Here is a 27,252-nt window from a genome sequence, read left to right on the forward strand (position 1 = left end):
CAAAGATTTACGGACCCAACTAACCGGGAGGAATACCTGAGCCTAGCCCGGGAAGTACGAAATCGATTGCTGGAAAAGAAGATTGAAAAATGGGAGGAAACATGCCGTAATCTAATAGAAAACGAGTCAGATCGGGAATTTTGGTGGGTTCTCGCAGAAAACGAGTCAGACCGCGAATTTCGGCGGATTATATATCTAAAACAATAAGCATTCAATTATAAATTTCAGTATAATACCGTAGCGAAGCACGGGTATCTTGCTAGTAATCTATATGTTTCTTCCAACTCAGTCTTGCCTCAAGGATTACCCCTAGGTACTTAACTGAGGTTGTCTTAGCTAATTTTTTCCCAAATAGGAAAGGCTCTGACAGTCCGTCTAGCCTCCTCCTCCTGGTAAATACCACGAGCTCCGTCTTATCGGGATTAACCGACAAGTCTGTCTCATGGCACCATCTTTCCACCCTACGTAAATACAACTGGGGAAATTTCCTACCGCCATCAGGCTTATGTCATCTGCATAGCCTTGGGCGTATATTCCTCCAACATTTAACCTGGTAAGTAGTTCATCCACTACCAGACACCATAATGTTGGTGATAATACTCCTCCCTGTGGACACCCCCTGTCTATATTAGCTCTGAACATTACAGCGTTGAGGGTAAACAGAACTTGACGGCCCTGCAGTGAGGCCATAATCCATTTTATGAGCATGCTGCTCACTCCTCTTCTCTCTAGACTACGTTCTATGGAGCCCAAAGATGTATAGTTAAAGGCCCCTTTTATATCTAGGAATGCAACCATAGCAAGTTGTTGCTGATCCAAGGCACTCTCCAGCCTAGAAACTAGCTGGTGTAGTGCTGTTTCGACCGACTTCCCTGGTTGATATGCATGTTGATGAGAATGCAGGGGAAAGTCCCTTAATACTTTCTCCCTGATATGTCTATCCACCAGTCTTTCCAAGGTCTTAAGTAGAAAAGACGTTAGACTAATGGGTCTATAATCCTTAGGTCTGGTATATGAAGACCTTCCGGGTTTAGGTATATACACCACTTTCGCCTGACGCCACTAGGAGTACACGTACCCCATAGTGAGACAAGCTCTAAAGATTCTGACCAGGTATGGTATAAGGACCTCCCCCCCCCGCTTCCTGAAGAAGTGCCGCGAAGATCCCATCCACCCCTGGGCTTTCGTAAGGGGCAAAAGATTCTAATCCCCACTTAACCCTTCTTGGGGTAACAATCTCTGCGGCTTCCTTCCAGCCACTTATATCGGGTCTGAAGGTACCGCTCGATTCTACCTCACTATTCGTGACTACCGAACCTGGAAAGTGGGCATCGAGCAGTAAGTTCAGGGTCTCCCTCTCTGTGGATGTATATCCACCCGAAGGCGACTCCAGTGAACCCAGCCTTGCCCTTCTGTCCAAGGTTAAAATTTTATGAAGCCTTGCCACTTCATGTTGACTTTCAATGGATTCACAAAACTGTCTCCAAGATTTCCTAGAAGCCTTTTTGACTTCTGACTTGTACCTTCTTTGTGATTCTTTGTAAGAATCTAGGCTTTCTTGATCCTGAAGTTCCCTGTATTTATTCAAGAGCCTTCGTGTATTTCTCCTCAGTTGTTCAAGGTAACTATTCCACTTGAAGCTTCCTGTTACTCTTTTTGCCTTAACAATAGGGCAGTTTAATTCATAAGAGATAACCAGTGTCCGTGTGAGAAAACTCACACTGAGCTCCAGCTCCTCTTTGTTTTTAATTATATTTGAGGGTCCTCCCTCCAGTCCCCTCCTCACGTCCTCCCTAAAAGACGTCCAATCGGTTCGTCTGGGGTTTCTGTAAGACGGGATCTCGAGGGAGCCCTCTATATAAAACACAATGTGTCTATGATCTGACAAGGAAGGCTCCAAAGAAACCTTCCAGTCTTTAAATTCCTGTATGATTCCCATGGAACCCAGGGTAAGATCTATGATCCCCTCACTCCTATTATTAATGAAGGTAGGGGTATCACCAATGTTCATGACCTCAAGATCAGTTGTACATAGAAATTCTATGAGGTGCTCTCCCCTTCGGTTTGTATATTTACTTCCCCAAATGCTGTGATGAGCATTGGCGTCACACCCTACTACGAGGTTTAATCCTTGTTTCCTACAGTATATCACCAGTCTCTTGAACTCCTCCGGCGGGGGTGGAGATTCAGAGTCTCCTGGGAAATATGCAGAGCAGACAACCAAGTCTTTTGGCTGTCCGCCCTCTTCATATCTCACTAGGACTGCCACCAGGTCTCTAGTAATGAAGCCTGGTATAGCCCAGGCGTTGTGATCTTTAACTAGTATACATGCTCTAGGCTTCTCCTCTGCTATTCCACTGAATAAAGTGAAACCTGCACATTTTAGTCCCATGATATGCCCCTGTCTAAGCCAGGGTTCTTGTATCAGGGCGACCGAAAACCTGCCCTTCTGGATACTTCTAATAAGTACCCTAGAGGCCGCTATGCAATGTTGTATATTTGCTTGTATGAAAGTAATCATTCTTACTTTCATGCAATGCTTTACCTTATGCGGTCTCCGGAACGTGCTGCTCCATCTCCCGCGATGAATCTTGAGGCTTGGCTGGCCCAGGTTCCTGTCCGGGCTCCTGCTCTTCGCCCCTGTTAGTCTTGGTATTTTCTGTGGTGGGGTTGGTCCTCTGCTTGTCACGCTTGCCCTCCACCAAGGTGAAGGTAGCCACATGCACCCCGCAGAAGATCTTCTTCCCCACCACTTTCTCCACGTCTCTGGAGTCCATGCTGACCACAAGTCGGACACCTCTCTTCTCCTCCTTGCGGTCGTAGACCCTCCAGCTGGTGGGATTTAAGCCATGGTTCTGGCGTGCTATTCTTCCCAAAAGGACGTTATTGTCCTTTGGTTGTCCTGGTATCCAGACCATGACTCTCTTGTAGGAAAGAAGTTTATCCATGCCCACAATTGTGAGCCTGGCTCCTTCCCACGGTTGTATACCTGTAACAAGACTGGAAAGCCATGCTACGGTCTCATCGTTCTCGGCTATAATGACGGCCACACCTTTCGACAGATAGCAATCCAGGAACTGAGGCTTAATGGGCCCCTGCTCCGGAAGCTCGTCTATCAGATTGGTGATAGCCTCTTCCACAGCTTCCACCTGTTTCTTGGTTAGCTGCTGGTCAGGATATCCTACAGGTACTATGGCCATCCTGATCCCAGCTTTAGCTATCCTGGCATATTCCACCTTGGGTTTTTTGCGGGTCTGCCGATCTTCTTCTGGGGTTGCCCCCGACAGAAGTCGTTTCCCCGCTGGCATCTTGGTGGGTGGGGTCCTCTGTGCCCTAGAAGCAGAGCCCTTTTCAGGGTCCCGCCTCTTGTGCCCATTGGATCCCCCCACAGTTGTTACTGTCGTGGTATTAGAAGGCCCCTCAGCTCCCGGAGTTAAGCCCTCTTTGGCCTGCTCCCGGGCCTTTAAGGCCTTCTTATATCTCCTCTTCTCAGCGCCAGAGCGCTGTTTCTTCTTTTTCTTCTGGACCTGTAGGTTGCCCACCTCTTGAGTGAGCCCTCTAACTGTCGAAGATGAACTATCCGAGGGTATCTCCGAGGAGTCCCCTTCGGTTGTTGTTGTAGTATTTCTCTCGGAGGCCCCAGAAGAGCTCTCCGGTTTATGGATGGCTACCGTATTCATTCAAGTCCCACGAGTAGCTAGGAAAATATATGTCTGCCCAGGCAGAGCCCCGCATACCTGGGTAAGACTACTTACTTCGAGAGGGCGCCAAGTATCTCGAAGGCTCTGTTCAAGACACATCTCCCATGTGCCATGCACCCCATCGGCACGGGTCTCCTTACACCTTAGGGTTGGGCGGTGCTTTAGCTTCCTCCTCCTTGTATACTGAACGCTTACCCAAAAGGGCTCCATTTTGCATCGCAAGAAAGGAGCTACTAGTCCCCCTCACCACGAAGAGGATCTTCAATTGAAGAGGGTAACCAGGTTAGCCCCCTACAATTGTAGAAGCACACACGAGGGGGAGCTCTGGGAAAGCATTCGTTCTGATTATATTAGACATGTTTGCAAAGTTACTAACTGATTTGTTACAAGGCAGGAGGATTCCAACAAGATATAGCAGATATTTTATATTCAGAAGATCAAATAGACTGTATCATTATTGAACTCTCCAAGGCCTTTGATAGGGTACATCGTGGGCGACTACTGACAAAAATGGGGGCTATTGGACAAGACAAAAGAATGGTTGAATATTTGGCTAAATTTGTAAAAAATAGAACTCAGAGAATTAGAGTATGTGATGTTTCGAACATCACAGCATGTACATAAAATTATCAAACTGTATAATCCATTTGGTCACTGACGACTACGTATCCATGTCACTATCATCTCAGTAGTACCCCTGATGGCAAGGCACTGTATCCACCTGTGGCCTTACTCTCCATATGACTGACTATCTCACTGTTCACCATCCAAGTCCACAACACTCCATGGCAAGCCTCTCCATTCAGCTGACTGACCGCTATAGGATCCTCCTCTATATATAGACACTAGTTGTCATATGGTATAACACACACGTCAAGTTAAATCAGTCCATGATGTCAATCACACCCATTTCCAAAGTATTACAGATTGTGTTGAAATAGCCTCAGGCAAATTAGGAACTCCCTAAATTATCTCATACTTCTAAATGCATACAGTGACAGAGCAATGACTCGACAGTTACTGTAGCAGTATTGCACTATGTTGCAATGTCTTAAAAGTAGTTTTACAAATAATATATCCATATCCGATATTAGGCAGCAAATCTCACTGTAGAAAATTTTAATGCTAACACACACACACATACAGTATATACATAATAAATTAAATACCATGAAGCAAGCGATAATTAATATATAGCGAATTCAAATTATAGAATTTAATCAGACATTAATAATAATAATAATAATAATAATAATAATAATAATAATAATAATAATGCAGATACAATAGTAATAATACAGATAAAACAGTAATAATAATACATAGGAATGTTTGTAACAGGTTTTGAACCATTACATTCGCCTCCCTCATAAATAAATTGATATACAACAGTGAATCGATTCATTTATGAATAACTTAGTATAACACTGAAATTTGACGCAAGTGTGATAAACAGACATAACTTGAAAACAATATTCTCTCAGTCATGAGTAAATAATGTAAGAACGAGCTTGAATTATTATTATTATTATTATTATTATTATTATTATTATTATTATTATTATTATTATTATTATTATTATTACTTGAAATGTATAATTATGAAGTGTTCACATCCGTTTATTATTATTATTATTATTATTATTATTATTATTATTATTATTATTATTATTTGATCATATGTACATACAATACAATCGCATTGTTTGTGAGGTTATGTCATGAAACATGTGCTGTACATAAATATTTATATGAGTTCAATTAATGTAAATACCTGTAAATTAATATTATATCATTTATTCTTACCTGTATATATAATTTGTAATCCATAATTGTGAAGCACACTGTAACTTCTGGAATGGTAATAGGCACTAGAACAATTGAGAATATTCTGTACACTATGTTTATGTATTGGGCACTCTAGAGTTTTTGAGAAGGTACTTCTTGTAATCTATCTCTCTGGAAACCTGGCCAGGACATACTGTATATAAGGAGACGATCTTGACGGTGACGGAAAGGTATTGGTTAGGGGCTTATTGTTTAGCAGGAGTTTCACTGGTGAACACATGTTGTGGTTAACTGACATGCCGATGTAGGCAGTCGGTAGTCAACTGTTTCAACTGTGTTTCAAGGTTGTATCTCCACGTGCAGTGATTGGCATTTTATTTTAAATGGCGGTTTGTGGGGTGAGTGTTTTGTTGTAACAGCAGTGATTATGTGTGTGTTTAATTTGTAAATAGATGTGAATAAAAATTGTACCAACTGACAGCATCTCGTGTGAGTCTTTGTGGATACGTTAACTGGCAACCGTGACAGGACTATTAGAATCGATTGGACTTGGAAATGAAGAACGACCAGAGGACCGTGGTGGTGTTTAAACAGTTAATTTCCTTGGTTAAAAACATCGAGGCCCAGTTTCAAAAACTTGAGGAGGACATCGAGACCCAATTGGAAAAACTCGAGGAGAACATCGAGGCCCAATTTGGAAAACTTGAGGCCCAGTTTGGAAAACTCTAAGAGAACATCGGGGCCCAGTTTGGAAAACTCGAGGAGAAAATCGGGGCCCAGTTTGGAAAACTTGAGTAGAGAATCTGGGCCCAGTTCAAGACCGGATTGTCATCAGAAGAGGGAACCGAATACCCGATTGCTGGATTTCGTGGGCAGGAGATGGAAGTATGACGCAGCCCGCAGTCATGTTCGGCCTGCGAGGAAGTTGTGGGAGAGTTCAGCGGGCGTGGCAGTCCCCACCAACCAAGTGTCGACTACCAAGTCAAGCTGCAGGAAAGGACTCAGCGCACCGATAGAACGCCACGGGTATTCGACGCTGAGACCGAACAACCAGATGACGCGGCAGTGAATGGGCCATACCAGTATGATGCCAAGAGTGAGGCACTTGACAGCCACAGTAAGCTCCCTGGCATCGTGAACTGTCCAGGGAGGGTGTTCAGCGTGGAGCAGAACTATGGGGAAGCTCAGACGATGTCCCAGCAGATGGAGGCAGCGGTGGCAATGACACAGCGAGTGAGACCCCCTCTAGGTGATGGAGAACCAATGGGGTCCGAACCGACAACCAACAAACGAGGGTGCCACCTGACAGAACACAAAGGTACGAACGAGGGGAAAGCCAGCGAAGCTTCAAATGCCATGCGAGGACCTGTGGATCACCATCACCAGGAACTAAGACACCGTCGACCGGACCCAGCGGACCCACCATGGGAAGGTGTTGGTCCCCGATGGAATTGCCTGGCTGCGAACTGTGGGCCTCAACGGCGCCAACAGGAGGGCTGTGTGACTGAGGTAGTCTGTGTGTAGTTAAATGGTGAGGACCAAGAGGCTGTGACATAGTGTGGAAATTGTTTCAAGTTATAGTTGGGATATTGACACAGGTGTGATAAGCAGATATAACTTGAAAACAGTCTTCTCTCACCCATGAGTAAATACTGCAAGAACAAGCTCGAATTATTATTATTATTATTATTATTATTATTATTATTATTATTATTATTATTATTATTATTATTATTTGTAATGTATAATTATGAAGTGTTACATCCATTTAGTATTAGTATTATTATTATTATTACAGCATATGAACATACAATACGATTGTGTTGTTTGTGAGGTTATGTCATGAAACATGTGCTGTACATAAATTATATAATATTAATTTACAGGTACTTACATTAATTGAACTCGTATAAATATTTATTGACGCCAGTGTGATAAACAGATGTAACTTGAAAACAATATTATCTCACCCATGAGTAAATAATGCAAGAATGAGCTTGAATTATTATTATTATTATTATTATTATTATTATTATTATTATTATTATTATTATTATTATTATTATTATTGTTGTTGTTGTTGTTGTTGTTGTTGTTATAATTTTTTGTAATGTGTAATTATGAAGTGTTTACATCCATTTAGTATTATTATTACATCATATGTACATACAGTACAATTGCATTGTTTGTGAGGTTATGTCATGGAACATGTGCTGTACATAAATATTTATATGAGTTCAGTTAATGTAAATACCTGTAAATTAATATTATGTAATTTATTCTTACCTGTGTATGTAATTTGTAATCCATAATTGTGAAACACACTGTAACTTCTGGAATGGTGATAGGCACTAGAACGATTGAGAATATTCTGTACACTATGTCTATGTATTGGGCACTCTAGAGTTTTCGAGAAGGAATGTCTTGTAAAGTATCTTGTAAAGTACATATATAAGGAGACGATTTTGATGGTGACGGAGAGGTATTGGTTAGGGAGTTATTGTTTAGCAGGAGTTTCACTGGTGAACACATGTTGTGGTTAACTGACATGCCGATGTAGGCAGTCGGTAGTCAGCTGTTTCAGCTGTGTTTCAGTATTGTATCTCCACGTGCAGCGATTGGAATTTTTTTTAAATTGCGGTTTGTGATGTGAGTGTTTTGTTGTGACAACAGTGATTATGTGTGTGTTTAATTTGTAAATAGATGTGAATAAAAATTGTACCAACTGACAGCATCTCGTGTGCGTCTTTGTCGATACATTAAATGGACACATATAAACACTTTTAAATGAGTGTGCATCTTTTTTTTTTTTTTAGAACATATCAATACATTTTATAAAATATCACTTATAATAGAACTTTTCTCACACATTGTCATTATAAATGACCGTTAGTGTCCTGTTCTCTCCTTCTCCATAATATTCACAACAATATAGCACTGAAATTAACATACACAAATAATTTTAAATAAATATGCAACATTCTTTTTACAACATATCAATACATTTTATATATCATATCACTTATATGAGAAGTTTTCTCGCACATTGTCATAATAAATGACCATTAGTGTCCCATTCTCTCCTTCTCATACAATTCACAAAACCGAGCTCGATAGCTGCAGTCACTTAAGTGCGGCCAGTATCCAGTATTTAGGAGATAGTAGGTTCAAACCCGACTGTCGGCAGCCCTGAAAATGGTTTTCTGTGGTTTCCCATTTTCACACCAGGCAAATGCTGGGGCTGTACCTTAATTTAAGCCACGGTCGCTTCCTTCCCACTCCTAGACCATCGTCGCCATAAGACCTGTCTGTGTCAGTGCGACGTAAAGCAACTAGCAAAAAAAAAAAATACAATTCACAACAGTATAGCACTTATTTTTGCATGTATTGGAGTTCAGTGCACCAATATGACACTTGATTCACATGCAAATTCACAGAAGGTACAGATATTTTGCCAGCTTCTTATAAGAATCAACCATCTTATTAATATCTGAACAAATCTAACGTGCGTTACTTCTTTAAATTTCAGGTGTTTTAAGTACCGACAATATTCCCTTCCTGATCTTGTAAGGAATATGCACACTTCCCGATACGGTTCACAGTCGTGAAATATCCCTGATAAAGAATTTAGACGTATTTCCTGCCTCGGCTGATGGTGGAAATGGAACCCTGAGTAGCACCTTGTCACCCAAACTGAATTTGTCCAATTTTGCCCTTTTCTGCTGGTGAATGCATTTATTTCCTGCTTTGATTAAATTTTCCCTGGCCAGCTGGATATAATAATCCTTAGATTTTCCTTCTCCCAAGTCTAAACCTAACATACTTGCAATTTGATCGGTTAGCTTCCTACCATAATGACTTTCGTAAGGCATACATCCCGTAGACTCATGTAACATGGTATTACAACATTTTTCGACATCACCTAGTCGTAAAAATCACGAACTGTGCTTGTCGTCTGTGTAGGCTCTATATATTCTTCCGATCTCTCTCATGAACCGCTCGACCATATTACCTTGTGGGTACTGAATTGTCGAATAGATGGTCTTAACACCCAGTTCATTCAACTCGGTAGTCCATATCTTTGAGCTGAACTGAATGCCATGATCTGATAATATTCTGATTGGACATCCAAACTCAGGAATATATCTGTCAATTACCTGCTTCAGGCAACCCCTTGCAGTAGCTTTTCTCAGGGGATACATTTTGACATACTTGCTGAAGGCATCAGTCAAAACAAACACATATCGGTATCCATACCGAGATTTTACCAGCTGCCCAAACAGATCTATGCATATAAGTTGACGTGGCTTGTCTACACTGACCGCCTTCCGTGGCCCCTCAACACTCTGTTAGGATGCTTACTGCGTTGACATAGATCACAAGTCGCAAGTAATTTCCTAATACTCCTTACCATATTCCTCCACACAAACTTCTCTTGGATAGCATAAAGAAACTTGTTTGCTCCAAAATGACCGAGTTCCTTATGGTAATGCCAAATCATATCTTTCTGTAATGACTTTGGTACACAAACTTTAAATTGACCAGAATGACACTTCCTTGACAGGAAATCACAGCTTATTTTGTACTCATGTTTACCTTCCTTCACTACATCTGCCTTCTTATCTCTTAGCAAGGTCAGGATAGCATACATCTCATCCTCCCTCTCTTGTTCCACCCTGAGATGATGTAACCAATCCCATTCTATCATGTTGTCGGTTACACTACACACACATACCAGTATTCCTTCTCTTATATCTACATACCTGGACTCCATATCACCTGATAGATTCCTACTGAGGAAATTGGCCAAGACATTTTCTTTACCTGTAGTATGTCAAATATTAAAGTCATATTCACTGATAGCCAAAATCAACCTTGTCATTCTATTACTTGTTAACTTACATGTCTTAATAAATACCAATGCCTGGTGATCTGTCCATATCTCAAACTTATTTCCTAATACATACATCGTAAACTTAATGAATAAATAATGACTAAGAACTCAATATCCGTTATGGTATACCTTTTTTCTGTCAAGCTGATTCCCCGACTCACCAAAGAAACAATGACCAAATTTCCTTCATCATCCCTCTGGCACAAACATCTGGAAATACCCTTTTCTAATGCATCGGTCATGAGTATGAACTCGCGATCAGGCATAGGGTATTTTAACATAACGGCATCATTAAAACCTTTCTTCAGCATAAGGAATCCCTCATCATGTTCACCCGCCCACTTGCATTTAGCTCCACCTTTCACTGATCCTCTAAATGGTTCTAACAATATTGAATAACGAAACGTCTTAAAATAATTACAAACCCCTAAAAATGATTTTACCTGTTTAACATTACGTGGAGTACTCATGTTGTTAATCTTCTTTAATCTCATTTGTTCTGGTTTTACCCCCTGTGCAGATACAGTGTGCCCCAAAAATGTAATCTGTTGTGTGCAAAATGTTGACTTATCCAATTTTAATGTGAAGCTCCCCTCTCTAATTTTCTGTGAAAATATGTCCAAATGTTCCGTGTATTCCTCAAAAGTTTGGGATGCTATTACCACGTCATCAATGTATATAGTTACAAAATCCCTTTTGTCTCGACCTAAAACTCTAGACATAGCATGAATCAATGCTGCAGAAGATGTTTTCGTCCCAAATGGAACCCTGGCAACTGGATACAAACAGCTCTTATATGCAAAGGCTGTGAGAGGTCTATCCTCTTCTCTGAGAGGAATTTTCCAAAATGAAGAAGACAAATCCATGATAGAAAACCATGTTTTTCCTTTTAAATGCTGAATAAGTTCTTCCACTGTTTCAGGCCTCTCTTGGTCTGCCTCAGTTCTCTGATTCATCCTCCTGACATCGATACATAACCTTACAAATCCATTCTTCTTGGCAACAACAATTAAAGGATTAATACTATGGCTACAAGATTGTTCAATTATTCTGTAATCCAGCATAATGTTTATTTGTTCTTCGACGGCATTAGCATATTTAAATGGAATGGGGTACTTAGGTCCCACAAATGATGAATGGTCATGTACTACAAATTTGTATGCATATACTTGTTCTTCCTGGCTTATGACTAAATATATCTAACATCGAACACAATTGATCTTCCTGAAATTTACTCAGATTATTTCTCGCCACTGCCTCATACAGGCTATCCCTCGGATCCTGTTGTATCGACACGTGACATACATCAAAACATTTCCTCTGACTAAGAACAACTTCACTCACTTCTCTTGTATCTCTTTAATACAACACACGATACCAACACCTCCCTCAGACCCATCATATTTTACACATACTACTTTGCTAGTTTTCCCCCAGGATAAACAAGCACTACCTAAATCAAAGTTTAATCTAGCCCCATGATTTGTAAGCCAATCAGCTCATAAAATAATCGAATACACAAGGTTTGGTACAACAAGGCATGGCTGAAAGTTACATTCTTCAATTGTGATTGGTACCACTGTCAGTTTCTTGACTCTCTGCGACTGACTACCAACAGCTCTAATAATGAAAGTTTGCCTCACGGGAATTTCGGTTATATTCTGATTTTCTTTCTGAACTTCCTCGTGAAGCTTGGAGCTAATGCATGACCTTTCACTGCCAGAATCTGATAGTACCTTCACTTTCCTTTTCCATATCATAATTTCCATGGTCGGAGTTACTACCTCACTACTTATATTCTCAGAATTATAAGTACTTACATCATTTAACAGATCACTTCTTATGTCCAAATTAATACTACTATTAATTACTTTATTACCTATGACTATGGCATTACTTAAAATATCTCCCTTAATATTACTTAGGTCACAGTCACACTGTTCTCTTAACCCAGTCGCACCATTTGACGACCCTAGCTCGTCATAGTTATTCGTGGCATATGAATCAAATGACAAGCACTGCTCGCGCAATGCACAGCTGTACATATATCCATGTAGTTCAGTCACTAACCCACAGACACCACTTGTATGCATTCTGAGCTGAACTTTACACATGCGGCTTCGGTTTTTTCCCTTTCACCAGGTTCTCACACAATTCCGGAACATGAGATAAGAGAATCTTTTTCCATATAAATTCGCTCTTGTCAGTTGCCATCATGGCGTCAAGCAGATGTGCTGGTGTTGATGAAGAAGGAATACGGAAGCTAATAGATAGTGTTTTATAGAGTGATATTGAAGGCAGTGATGTTTGTGATGACGAAATAGACCCTGAAGTCCTTAGTTCGAGTACTAGCAATGCATATAATAGTTCTGATGACACGGAAAGTGATGCAAATAACGACGGTGTGCCGAGTCTTTCTAAACAAGCTCGTACCTCGGCACAGACTAACTTGACTGACTGGAACTGGACAAAAAGTGACAATAAACCTGTTGTACATAAGTTTAGTGAATACAGTGGGGTTAGTGAAAACTCATTGAAAAAGTTTGATACGCAGCCACTATCTGAACTCTCAGTTTTTTGTGAATACATGGACCCTTTGTTTGACAAAATATCTGTCGAGACAAATTCATATGCAGCAAAACAGTTGAGCAATCCTGCCAGAAAAAAGTTGAAAGACGATGAAAAATAGTTTTAGACTACACCCGACGAAATTAGGGCATATTTTGCGTTATACTAATGTCACAAGTGCGAAAGTCAAGAATACAGTTATACTGGAGTAAAAACAGGTGTATAAACACTCCTATTTTTCCTGAAACCATGAGCAGGGGAAGATTTATTATAAATTCACGACTTTTACATTTTGTTGACGATGAACAAGTCGATAGTAGTGACAAACTAAGAAAGATTAGGCCTATAATACAACATTTCTGCTCCAAATTTTCAGAATTATATTTACCTTCACAAGACATTGCTCTAGATGAAAGTCTAATGAAATTCAGAGGCTGCCTTTCATATGTCCAGTGTAATAGGTCTAAACGTTCTAGGTTTGGAATAAAAATTTACTGTCTGTCTTTCAAAATTTATGTAGGTGATGATGTAACGGATCCAAGTCTGCCAGCAAGTATAAACGTTGTTCTCAACATGTGTGAACCCTTGTTAGGCCGAGGACATACATTGTTTTTAGATAACTGGTATTCTTCCCCAGATTTATTCAAAAGGCTACATGAGAAGCAGATGAATGTAATTGGAACTGTTAGACAGAACAGAAAAGACATGCCTCGCGATATCAGTAAGATGAAACTAAAACGTGGAGAGTATGAGACGTGGGCTGCCAACAGTACGTTGTGTGTGAAGTGGAAAGATAACAAGGATGTTTGCTTTCTCACCACTAAACACAAATAAGCTGACATGACAGGGACAGGCAAACTCAGACGAAAGAGAGGACAAACCCCGAGGGAAGAAGTGATAAAGCCGAAGTGTGGCCTTGAATACCAGAAGGGGATGGGTGGTGTTGACCTTCAGGATCAGGTTACAGCTCTGTTTCCCGTCATGCGACGCACAGTGAAAGGGTATAGGAAAATATTCTTTTACTTCATAGATATGTGCATTTTCAATTCCTTCACTGTGTATCACAAGATCGCTGCTAGCAGGAAGACGAGCCACACGGACTTCCGAACTAGCATTGTACAGCAGCTACTAGAGACTGTTCAGTTACTGGAGTACTCAGTTCGAGGTCGACCTTCAGCGAGCACCACCCCAACTAGATTACAAGCTAAATCATGGGCCCACTTTCCCATGCATATTCCCCCTACAGAGAAGAAATCAAAAGTCACAAGAAGGTATGTTGTGTGCTACAGCTGGGGTAAAAGAAGTGAAAGTTGCTGGCAGTGCAAAAAGTGTAGCGTAGCTCTTCACTTAAAAGAATGTTTTGAGGTGTACCACACCCAGCAGATGTACTAAAATAGCGGCATTGGTAAGTTTATTACTTCGTTATCATGCATGCAAATTTTCAGAAAGGAATATTTACTGGTTGGTTTTTTATGATTTTCTAAATAATAGTGTGATGACGACAGCTGTAGAGCGGTATTTAAATGTGATTTCTTAATGAACTCCTACGGTATTTAAATGTGAGGCAAATGGGTTAAATCTAATTTCTTCACACAATTACTTATACTACTTACCTGTTCAACTTCTACCTTCAGCCTGTCTACGTGACCAATCCCCTGAGAGTTTGAAGTACTCTGGCTTGATGACGACTCCTAAATAACATTCGTATTCGGCCTATCATTATCTCTCTGAATGATGACAGTAAGTGATTATGTTTGAGTGATGTCCTTAAAAGTAGGAAAAACCGAGCTCGATAGCTGCAGTCGCTTAAGTGCGGCCAGTATCCAGTATTTGGGAGATAGTAGGTTCAAACCCCACTGTCGGCTGCCCTGAAGATGGTTTTCTGTGGTTTCCCAATATCACACCAGGCAAATGCTGGGGCTGTACCTTAATTAAGGCCACGGACGCTTCCTTCCCGCTCCAAGGCCTTCCCTGTCCCATCGTCACCATAAGACCTATCTGTGTCGGTGCGACGTAAAGCAACTAGCAAAAACAGTAGGAAAGATCACAATATGAAGATTAAGCTGGAATTCAAGAGGATAAATTGGAGCAAATATTCATTTATAGGTAGGGCAGTTAGGCATTGGAATAACTTACCAAGGGAGATGTTCAACAAATTTCCAATTTCTTTGCGATCATTTAAGGCTAGGAAAACAAGAGATAGGGAATCTGCCACCTGGGCGACTGCCCTAAATGCAGATCAGTAGTGATTGATTGATTGACTCTTTTTTTGTGAGAAACAACACTGTTTTTGAATTTTTATTCCGTGCAATCTAGAAGGGTAATAGAAAGTCTTATGTATTTACTTTGAGAATTGTTTTTTGAAAGCATTCTTTCACGAATATTATTTGTAAACAATACTATGTTTCAATGCATTGCTGTGGCTATTATATGTTTCACTGCAGTCATATTTTTATTTTGTCATTTCCTTTGACAGGAATTGATTGATGAGCATGCTCAAGGCATTGTATCTCGTATTGTGAGCAAACTTCTACTGGCTGCTGATTTCTTGAAGGACAATTTGACCAAGGACCAATTGCTGCCTGTGCTTTCTGTGTTGGCCACTGTGAGCTTCATTGTCATAGTAGGCTACATAATGACGTATCTTGTGTAAGTATTGTCTTTTGTGATCTTTCATCCTTCATTATATTTTTCAAATTCATATGAATAACTTGCTATTGTCCTTGTCCGACTCCTGGGCTGAATGGTCAGAGGGTTCTGGGTTTGATTCCCAGCTGCATCAGAGATTTTAACTTCATGTGGTTAATACCTCTGGCTTGGGGACTGGGTGTTTGTGTTCATCTTAAGGCACTCCTCTTCATTCTCATATCACAATACCAACAACCACAGAAATGCAATAGTTCATACATCCCTCCACATAAGGCTAGTGTCAGAAAGGGAAACCTGTCAGAAAAAGTAAAAATGTAGATGCAGTGCCTTCAACTATTCTCTTCACAGAGTACTTCATGCTTGTGAGGTCTCTGTGGTCTGCTTGACAACATTCTCTGTCTTCCGCACACTTGTTCTCTGTGTGCTGTCTGCTTGACAACTTTCTCTGCTGCAGTCCCTCATTCTACCTGCTTGAATATGGAATGCAGCCACAGTGTATATTTAAATCAGTACAGTTTTTTTGTTTTGTGTGGATATGTTGACTATTGAAGAGCATCATTTCTTAGTGAAATACGTGTTCAAGAAAGTGACAAATACAGTGAAACTGTTAAAAAAAAGTTTCGGAACAAATTTCCAAATACCCCATTGCCAAATTGAAATACGTTGCATGATTTGGTAAATTTGTTTTTAGGAACTCGAACTGTACATCATGCACCATGACTCCAGACACGTTATGTCTTAATAGAAGGTAAAATACATGAAATTTTAGATAAATTGTTGCACAGTCCTTCTAAATTAAAAATGTGTCTTTAGAGCCCAATGTATTGATAAGCACAATTTAAAAAAGAAGAATTATTTAGGTCCATAAAGCAATGTCAGTTCATGGATTAAAAGCCCCAGATCACAAGAAGAGCGTTTATTATTGCCAGTGGTTTCAAAATTTCATTAGTAGAAAAAGTACTGAAATTTTAAATTCTGGATTTTATACAGACAAGACTTGGCTTTATCTGTCAGGTAGTGTTCATTCACAAAACATTTCCTTGTGGTGCTCCACAAACCCATTTGCAGTTGTAAAAAAATCTACTTAGTAAAAAAATTGGTGTATGGGTAGCAATATTATAATCTATCAGTTTCATGTCCGTATTGATACTTGGTATTCACAATTAAAAAGATGGGTACCTTCCACCTAATCAGTACTTTATTATATCCTGTTACTACACAGTACCGGTTTTGACCTTCACAGAGGTCATTTTCAGCTGGTCATAAGATCTAAAGTTAACTTAACATATAATTTAAAAACATTACTAAGTCTAATAAAGAATGTCATATGATATGAGTGATGATATTAAAATATTCAATGATATTAAGTGTCCTCTGGTTTTTAAAAACAAGCATCGATGTTTATATGACATGTATATGCTACTTAAAATTCTGGTGTACTGTTCGTGAGTAACACACAATTAGTTAAAATACAATTTCTGTAACTTAAAATGTTGACAGTATTCTTGAGGTACACTTTGGAGTTTAATTAATGTTGGTAAAGCGTTGCATATATTCGCATTTATGTTTGTACCAAGCATTCTAGAATATTCAGTGATGTGGATTGTTGTTCTTGTGCATTCATACAGTTTGTTATGTTGAATGATTTACATCGAAATATTGTAGTGTGTTATTAGTTTCTTTAATACTAATTTCATTATATGATATTAAATAGGTGTAGTTGTAGTTGTAATGTTGGACATGCTAGTAATCTGCAAGGACAGAAAAGAAACAAAGTATAAGAATTTTGCCAAATAGAATGTCTACTGAACGTGTGGATTGATGGGTGCTTACTTACATTTTGCTGTTGACTTGTCAATGTGTACTGTTAGGGAGCATGTCGTGCACTGCTCCGTGTACGTCTAGGGCTGCTACTTGAGGTTACGGAGAGGGAAAGTGGAGGGGCAAGAGGAGTAATGATTGGGGAAGGTGAGGTAGAGTGGGGCGTGTTTTCTGGAGGTTCCTTGATGTGTATTGGATTGTGTTACTTAACTATTTTTAAGTAGGTGTTTTTTTAAAAACAGGATAACTGTCTTAAAGAGGATATTAACTCTATCTGTAATTTAGTACACGTTAAAATTTGGGTTAGCATATTGGTCCATACTAATATAAAATTCTTTCGTTATATTGAGTAGAGGGCCCTTGGGGATCATACTTAGAATCTGCATATCATTTTCAATATTTGTAAAATTGTGCTTATAATCCTCGTTATGTTAAGCTATAGATGAAAAGTGATTATGTTTTAAGGCGTTAATATGTTCATTGTAACGGATAAGGAAATTTCTTCCAGTACGTCCGATATAGCTAGCCTCACAAACCACAAAAACCAGAGGACACTTAATATCATTGTATATTTTAATATCATGACATTCTTTATTAGACTTAGTAATGTTTGTTTTTTTTTTTTTTTTTTTGTTTTTTTTTTTTTTTTGCTATTTGCTTTACGTCGCACCGACACAGATATGTCTTACGGCAACGATGGGATAGGAAAGGCCTAGGAATTGGATGGAAGTGGCCGTGGCCTTAATTAAGGTACAGCCCCGGCATATGCCTGGTGTGAAAATGGGAAACCACGGAAAACCATCTTCAGGGCTGCTGACAGTGGGGCTCGAACCCACTATCTCCCGATTACTGGATACTGCTAAGGTTAAGTTATGAGTAGGTTCCCACCTTCCAATACTTATCAATTTCTGTATAATAGGTTTATTAATTACATAATATAAACCATCTTAATCTCTAGTACATGTTTCGTTCCGATTATGGAACATCTTCAGTTAAAATTTGACAAAATGGCAAGACAATTAAAACACATTGATGTTATGATGATACAAAAGCTAAAAGATATGATAAAATGGCACGAAGATTAAAACATATAATTATGATGATGAAATAAAGTTCATTCATGTTGGTTAAAAATTCAACAAGTCAGTGTTCAAATGACGAAGTAAAATTGGCGATAAGGTTCTTCTTCATGTTGGAGACGTGTACATTTTGTTAATCTTGAAGATAAATTGGAGAAATACAAGATTTTCTTTTTTTTTAATGTATATTTATCGGGGGAACTCTTGATAAAACAACCGTAGTTGAAGTTGAGTTGTGGTTAGATTATTGAAATGAAATGTCGTATGGCTTTTAGTGCCGGGATATCCCAGGACGGGTTTGGCTCGCCAGGTGCAGGTCTTTCTATTTGACACCCGTAGGTGACCTGCGCGTCGTGATGAGGATGAAATGATGATGAAGACAACACATACACCCAGCACCCGTGCCATTGGAATTAACCAATTAAGGTTAAAATCCCCGACCCGGCCGGGAATCGAACCCGGGACCCTCTGAACCGAAGGCCAGTATGCTGACCGTCCAGCCAACAAGTCGGACGTTAGATTATTGAAATGAGTCTTATTTTTTTAGTCAGTCGTGTCGTATTTGACGTCCTCCCTTATGTCGTGTTGTTAACTGACTGAGTCCTGTGTACGTATGTAAGGCACTTGCGGTGGGCGGGGAGTATCGGAAGGAGAGGTAAGTGATGTGAGGAGAGCGGGTGAAATGTTGTGTAGGGTGGAGCTAACTGAGGAGTGGCGCTGTGATAGGCTAGGGGAAACGGAAGGAAAAGTAGGGGGACTATTGTGTAGGGTGGAGTTAATCGGAAGGAGGTGTGTTGGTTGGTTGTTGGGATTCTTTTTGATGGTTTTTCTAGATGAATCTAATTTGGTAGCCTCTTCTAATAATATATTTATATTTTCCGTGATTTCGTTAACATTCTGGTTGGGATTTCGTTTCTGATCGATTTCAATATAGATATTTTCAAGAATATTCATTAATTTACCTTTGTTTAGCGTTCGTAGAATGGTTAAGTCCCTTTCTATCGATGTAAAACTGTGTTTATATTCGGTCATATGTAGACTCATGGCCGAGTACTTCCTATGTTTTTCGGCATTAATATGTTCTTGATATCTTACTAAGAAATTACGGCCTGTTTGTCCGATATAAGAATTCGCACAATTTGAGCATTTAAGCCTATATATCCCGGAATTTAAATATTTGTTATTACTTGCAATGCTTTGATGACTGGAAATTAAACGTTGATTGTTGTTATTGGTGTGAAAAGCAATTTTAAAATTGAATTTCTTAAAAATATTAGTAATCTGGTAAATATTCCCGTTATTATAAGTAAAGGTGGCGAAGTTTTTCTTTTTATGTTCTTTTACCAGCTGCGTTTGAGGTTTATTCTTCATTTTATTCATTAATCTATCTATGTAGTGTTTTGTGTATCCATTGCTTATCGCTATTTTGTAAATGAGATTAATTTCTTTTTGGAGGTCGTTTTTGGACAAGGGAATGTTAAAGGCTCTATTTAACATGCTTAAAAAGGAACTCCTTTTATGTGCCTCAGGATGGTACGAATCTTTTTGTATGGTATTTATAGTTTGAGTCGGTTTTCTAAAGATTGTAAAGGCCAACTTTTCTTCTTTCCTTTCGATTGTTAAATCAAGGAAATTTAGTTTTTTATTGTTCTCGGTTTCTAACGTAAATTTTATGAAAGGGTCCAAACTGTTGATCTGGTCTAATAAATTGGTGCTACTATTGATTTGTTCATCTATAATTGCAAAGATGTCATCGACAAACCTTAGCCAGATAATGATACCTTTTTCATCATTTAAAATTTTATGTTTTTCTAAGTGATCCATGTATATTTCAGCAAGGATACCTGACGCTGGAGATCCCATAGGGAGACCACTTTGTTGATGTACTGTGTTATTGAAGGAAAAGTAATTATTGTTAAGTGTAAATTCTAGGAGTAACATAAATTCTTCTATTTCATGGTTACTAAGTTTTCTGTGTGTCTTTAAGTTGTTCTTAATTATATTTAGAGTTTCTTTTGTGGGGATCGTAGAATACATATTAGTAACGTCGAATGAGTTCAAGGTGAAAGATGGTATTAATTTTGTGTTCTTGATAATTTTACAAAATTCTATTGAATTATTGATTGTGGTTCTGCTTTGGAAATTATAGTACTTTTTTTTAGAAAGCTATTGATAAATTTAGAGGTTTTGTAGGTGGGGCTATTTCTAAAGTTAATAATTGGTCTTAAGGGTGTGTCAGGTTTATGTATCTTAGGCAACGCTCTTGCTGTTGGTAGTCTTGGATTCATATTAATTAGGTTTGATATTTCATTCTCATTAAGGTTGAAATTAATGTTTTTAAGTATTTGTTTTAGTTTTCTTTGGACAGAGTTATTCGGGTCTTTTTTAATTTTTGTGAAAGTATTATCTGAAAAAATGCTTTGGTTTTTTCTATATATTCTTTTTTATGCATAATGACTGACACATTACCTTTATCCGCCTTTGTGATCGTAAGGTCATTATCTTTTATTTTTTGTTTTAGGCCTTTTATATCTGTAGAGGGTAAATGGGGTGTGTTAACTTTCTGATCTTTAAATAATTCTTCAAGTTTCTTTTTGACTTCGAATTTAGTTTCAAGTTGTCGATCTATTGGAAGCTGAGCTATGACTTGTTCTACTTCAGTGATGGTTGTTATGTATTGCTTTTGGTTGTATGGATTAGACCAATTATGTTTGGGTCCTTTGTTGATAATCTGCAACTCTTTGTCCTTGAAAACAACGTCAGTTAGATTCTTAGTTGGGGGGTGAAAGGTTGAATTGGGTTCGATGTTAATGGAGGATTCGTTTGACTGATTTATGTTTTTTTGATTTAGAGTAAGACCGTAAAATTTTTTGTTCAAGGTTTCTTGTTTCTTATCTAAGATGTTTTGAATTTTAGTATCACCATATTTCAAAAAGGAATCCCATTCAATAGGGGCCATAAGGGAGGAAGCTTCTAGATGAGCATTATATAACTTAGAGTTTAAAAAGGACTTTTTTCTGTATAGAAATTTAATTTCATTTTTGAGTCATAAGTCGTTAGTTTTTTCTTGAGTAGCTTTATGCCATTTTGTTGTACAAGGTTTTCTCTGTACTGAATTTAGAAATTTAGGAACGAGTTTTTGATGTAAACATTGTTTTAGGAAATGTATGTCTTTGCCAATTTTTGACAATTTAATCTTTAAGTTCAAATAGGCATTTGATTGTTTTTTTTGCCTGGTTGGCTAAATTACAGCTTATAAATCTCATATTTATCCCGTATTGGCTCAACACAACTAAGGTTAAGTTATGAGTAGGTTCCCACCTTCCAATACTTATCAATTTCTGTATAATAGGTTTATTAATTACATAATATAAACCATCTTAATCTCTAGTACATGTTTCGTTCCGATTATGGAACATCTTCAGCTAAAATTTGACAAAATGGCAAGACAATTAAAACACATTGATGTTATGATGATACAAAAGCTAAAAGATATGATAAAATGGCACGAAGATTAAAACATATAATTATGATGATGAAATAAAGTTCATTCATGTTGGTTAAAAATTCAACAAGTCAGTGTTCAAATGACAAAGTAAAATCGGCGATAAGGTTCTTCTTCATGTTGGAGACATGTACATTTTGTTAATCTTGAAGATAAATTGGAGAAATACAAGATTTTCTTTTTTTTTTAATGTATATTTATCGGGGGAACTCTTGATAAAACAACCGTAGTTGAAGTTGAGTTGTGGTGAGATTATTAAATGGCCTTATAATCACACAGGCGGATAAAGGTAATGTGTCAGTTATTATGCATAAAAAAGAATATATAGAAAAAACCGAAGCATTTTTTTCAGATAATACTTTCACAAAAATTAAAAAAGACCCGACTAACTCTGTCCAAAGAAAACTAAAACAAATACTTAAAAACATTAATTTCATCCTTAATGAGAACGAAATATCAAACCTAATTAATATGAATCCAAGACTACCAACAGCAAGAGCGTTACCTAAGATACATAAACCTGACACACCCATAAGACCAATTATTAACTTTAGAAATAGCCCCACCTACAAAACCTCTAAATTTATCAATAGCTTTCTAAAAAAAAGTACTATACTTTCCAAAGCAGAACCACAATCAATAATTCAATAGAATTTTGTAAAATTATCAAGAACACAAAATTAATACCATCTTTCACCTTGAACTCATTCGACGTTACTAATATGTATTCTACGATCCCCACGAAAGAAACTCTAAATATAATTAAGAACAACTTAAAGACACACAGAAAACTTAGTAACCATGAAATAGAAGAATTTATGTTACTCCTAGAATTTACACTTAAAAATAATTACTTTTCCTTCAATAACACAGTATATCAAAAAAGTGGTCTCCCTATGGGATCTCCAGCGTCAGGTATCCTTGCTGAAATATACATGGATCACTTAGAAAAACATAAAATTTTAAATGATGAAAAAGGTATCATTATCTGGCTAAGGTTTGTCGATGACATCTTTGCAATTATAGATGAACAAATCAATAGTAGCACCAATTTATTAGACCAGATCAACAGTTTGGACCCTTTCATAAAATTTACGTTAGAAACCGAGAACATTAAAAAACTAAATTTCCTTGATTTAACAATCGAAAGGAAAGAAGAAAAGTTGGTCTTTACAATCTTTAGAAAACCGACTCAAACTATAAATACCATACGAAAAGATTCGTACCATCCTGAGGCACATAAAAGGAGTTCCTTTTTAAGTATGTTAAATAGAGCCTTTAACATTCCCTTGTCCAAAAACGACCTCCAAAAAGAAATTAATCTCATTTACAAAATAGCGATAAGCAATGGATAAACAAAACACTACATAGATAGATTAATGAATAAAATGAAGAATAAACCTCAAACGCAGCTGGTAAAAGAACATAAAAAGAAAAACTTCGCCACCTTTACCTATAATAACGGGAATATTTACCAGATTACTAATATTTTTAAGAAATTCAATTTTAAAATTGCTTTTCGCACCAATAACAACAATCAACGTTTAATTTTCAGTCATCAAAGCATTGCAAGTAATAACAAATATTTAAATTCCGGGATATATAGGCTTAAATGCTCAAATTGTGCCAATTCTTATATCAAATCAAATCTCTTTATTTGCAAATGAGGTGTTTACCTCGGTGGCAAATGGTACACTAAAATACATTATTGTCGAGCACTAAATATTAAATTAACAAGAGAATAAAATTTTCCTATAATACAATATTATATAATTTACGCTAACAATTTTTTCTATTAAACACACAGCTCATCCTTAATAAATTTACATTGTTTACAAAATTCTACTTATAATATCTCCTGTACTACTTACAAATATAATCATCTGATATACAGTATGTGGAATTACTTCAAATGATACTGTACAACTGGTATAAGATTAAAATTTACATTGCATTTATTTACTTTTTCTTTTCTTTACCCATTCTGGAACCTAAGTAGCATAACGACCTGCTGCGTCTTAACCAGAGCCCCTTTTACCACCACTTTTCAGAGTTCGTGAAGGGCCTTCACAGCTACCGTAGCGGTCCCAGGGCCCTCGAAGTCCCCACTGCACTTCACCCCTACAGGCAGTCCCCTACTTTGGCTGTCCAAACTCCTTAGACCAGGGGATGGAATTAATTTATTCACACACATTCTTTATTTACATTAACCTGCACTGGTCGAATGCCCTCTAACATTTCATTTATCTTCTCTGTTGCTGTTTATTCTCCTTTTGAATATCTGTACAGATTTTGGAAAAGGATCAAACACTACCCCTGGTAAACTGTTCCACTCCTTCACACCCTTCCCAATGAATGAAAATTTACCCCAATCGCTTCTGCTAAAATTCCTTCTAATTTTATATTTGTGGTCAGTCCTGCCGATATAATTATTTTCCAACTGGAGCCTCTCACGGATATCTCCCCATGCTGCTTCTCCTGTATAGGCTCTTTTAGGTTCACCAATTAAACATCAGAAAACACCCCGTTGGAATCATATATTTTTACTATTTATTCAGAAGAAAAAACAAGCACTTCTATATGTCAGCCATTCACATCTTTTTTCAACACCCACACACACTCTCTAACCCAGACATCTCTCTCTACTGCCAACCCCATCATATTAAATTTAATTTCAAATATGTTACAAACTCAACATCCTCCCACCTTGAGTTGTGGGAACAACTCAACACATCATTTATCCACATGACAATATAAAACTGAATTTACTATACACAATACAAAACAGCAAGATCACCTCTCCCCTTTTCTTGTCTCTTTTGGAACTCAAAATAAATAAAAACACTTGAGATAAATATCACATAGAATAAATGAACACTTGTGAAAAAATATCACTCAATCCTCAAATCTTTGGGTTTAGTCACCAGTCTCCCACTACTAGTTTTCAGTTTGGAGCTATCGGTCGATGATTTAACTGTCCTTCGGTCACTTTCTTTGTTTTCACACAGCTTAAATTGTCTGAAGACATGGTCTTCTGCAGATGTCACTTCGAGTGGGTATACCTTTTGCACCGGTCTCACGAGTACCCCTCTTTCAGTCTTCAGACGAACAAGTCTCACAACACCACCTTTGCCAGGGATAACTTCCATCACTCTTGCCAACGGCCAATTCAGTCTCTTGGGGTTGTCATTGTCTGCTAGTACTACTTCATCCACGAAGGGTTTGTACTGACTTTTTGTATGGTGGTTCTTCTGAATTAGTTGTCCAAGATACTCATTCCTAAACCTCAACCTTAAAGTTTCTTTTATTTTCTGTCTATATCTGTATCTTTTGTCGAATCTTACATTTTCTATCATGTCGATATCGGGCATTCTAAACTCCTTGACCTCTTGCAGAAACATTGCAGGGGTTGTTGCCATCAGGTCACTTCCATCATTGGACAGGTAGGTAATCGGCCGAGAATTCATCACAGCTTCGATGTCACACAAGACTGTCATCATTTCTTGGTACGACAAGCACGAATTTCCCAGAACTTTCCTGAGCATTTCTTTGAGAACACCAATCAATCTCTCCCACCAACCTCCCCACCAAGGTGCAGCGGGAGGATTAAATTTCCATTCAATTTCATTTGCAGAACTATATTGAACAATTTTATCCCACTGAATCGTCTCCAAGGCATTACAGACGCCATGAAAATTCGTCCCATTATCACTGTAGACTATCGCTGGCCTTCCACGTCTGGATACAAAGCGTCGAAAGGCTTCTAGGAATGTTGAGGTAGCCAAAGATGTCACAAGCTCCAGATGGACCGCACGAAAAACAGCACACGTGAACAAACAGACCCAGGCTTTCTCTCCTCCTCTCAAAATCAAAGGTCCTGCAAAGTCTACCCCTGATATCTCAAAAACCGAAGCCTCTCTCACTCTGTCAACGGGTAGATGAGCCTGTTCCGCTTCAAGATGTTTCATGGTATCTTCGGCAGACAACACATGATGCGATTGCACTCCTCACAGTTCTTCTTCCACCGAGGATCCAGTATTTCTGTCGGAGCCCGCTGAGCAGAATCTGTGTACCAGCATGACATAACTCTTTGTGTTTTTCCCTAATGAGAGCACGAACTAAAGCATGTTTTGCAGGAAGGATAATAGGACAGCGGAAAGCGTAATCATCCCGACGTGCTATTATCTTTGTTTTCAGTCTCATCACTCCCTCGTCATCAGTGAAAACACAGAGTGTGCTAAATCTCTCGTCCTTTACATCTACAAAACACTCTTTTTGTATGAACTTTATCACAATTTTCTCCGCTCTGGTCGTCTCCTCAACTGATAGTTCTGCGTATATCCTAGTTAATTTTTGTTGTCGACAATTGTGCAGAAATCTCAAGATCCACCCCATCATGCGAACTGTTTTCCGAAAACTGGAGAAATAGTCGAGGTGCCACTCTTGCGTATTTGACTTATTTTCTATTGCGGTCATAGTGTTGACTTTTCTTCTTTTTTCTTCGAACACATCTTCATCGTTTCTTGTAACTTCGGAGCAGGGCCATTGAGTAGGGGATTGTTTCAGCCATTTCGGACCCTCCCACCATCTCTGTTCCAGTAAATGCTTTGGATCACATCCTCTTGATGCCAGGTCAGCTGGATTCATGGTTCCAGGAACATGTCGCCACTGTTCAGTTCTGGATAATCTTCGGATTTCTTGAACTCTATTCCAAACGAATGTTCCCCAAGGTTCGTCTAATTTTATCCAGGATAACACTGTCGATGAGTCACTCCAATAATGAACAATAATTTCCTTTGACCTTAATGATGGTAACACTGATGTGGCAAGTCTAACACCTATGGTAGTTGCTAATAATTCCAGACGTGGTATGGTGATCTTCTTCTTGGGTGCCACTCGTGCCTTTGCTTGTACAAGCCGTAAATCCACGCTTTCAATCCTCTGTACTCGCAAGAATATAACTGCTGCATATGCGGTTTGACTAGCATCGCAGAATATATGTATAGAGATATCTTCAACCGATTGCAGCCTTCCAATCAGACATCTGTGAATCTTAATCTCAGCCAGGAGAGCTAGTTCTGCCAACTATTTCAGAAACCTTTTCTTTGTCGATTCATTTACCTCAGTGTCCCAGTCCAGCTCAGAAGCCCAAAGTTCCTGCAGAATTAATTTAGGGCAGAGAGATACAGGATATGAAAAACCAATAGGATCAAATACTCTATGAGCAGCTCTTAGTATTGTCCTCTT

General features: G+C 38.4%; 1 protein-coding gene across 1 annotated transcript in view; it reads left to right on the forward strand.

The window, feature by feature from the left end:
- The window catches only part of l(3)80Fg (dnaJ homolog subfamily C member 16 l(3)80Fg), a 507,034-nt gene that overhangs the window by 363,101 nt on the left and 116,681 nt on the right, over window positions 1-27,252 (forward strand). Inside the window, exon 9 of the mRNA XM_067141678.2 lies at window positions 15,428-15,600. Coding sequence (XP_066997779.2) covers window positions 15,428-15,600 — 173 coding nt within the window. The remainder of the gene's footprint in view (window positions 1-15,427; window positions 15,601-27,252) is intronic.

Source organism: Anabrus simplex, chromosome 2, assembly GCF_040414725.1.
Source record: "Anabrus simplex isolate iqAnaSimp1 chromosome 2, ASM4041472v1, whole genome shotgun sequence".
In the NCBI taxonomy this organism is placed as follows: Eukaryota; Metazoa; Arthropoda; class Insecta; order Orthoptera; family Tettigoniidae; genus Anabrus; species Anabrus simplex.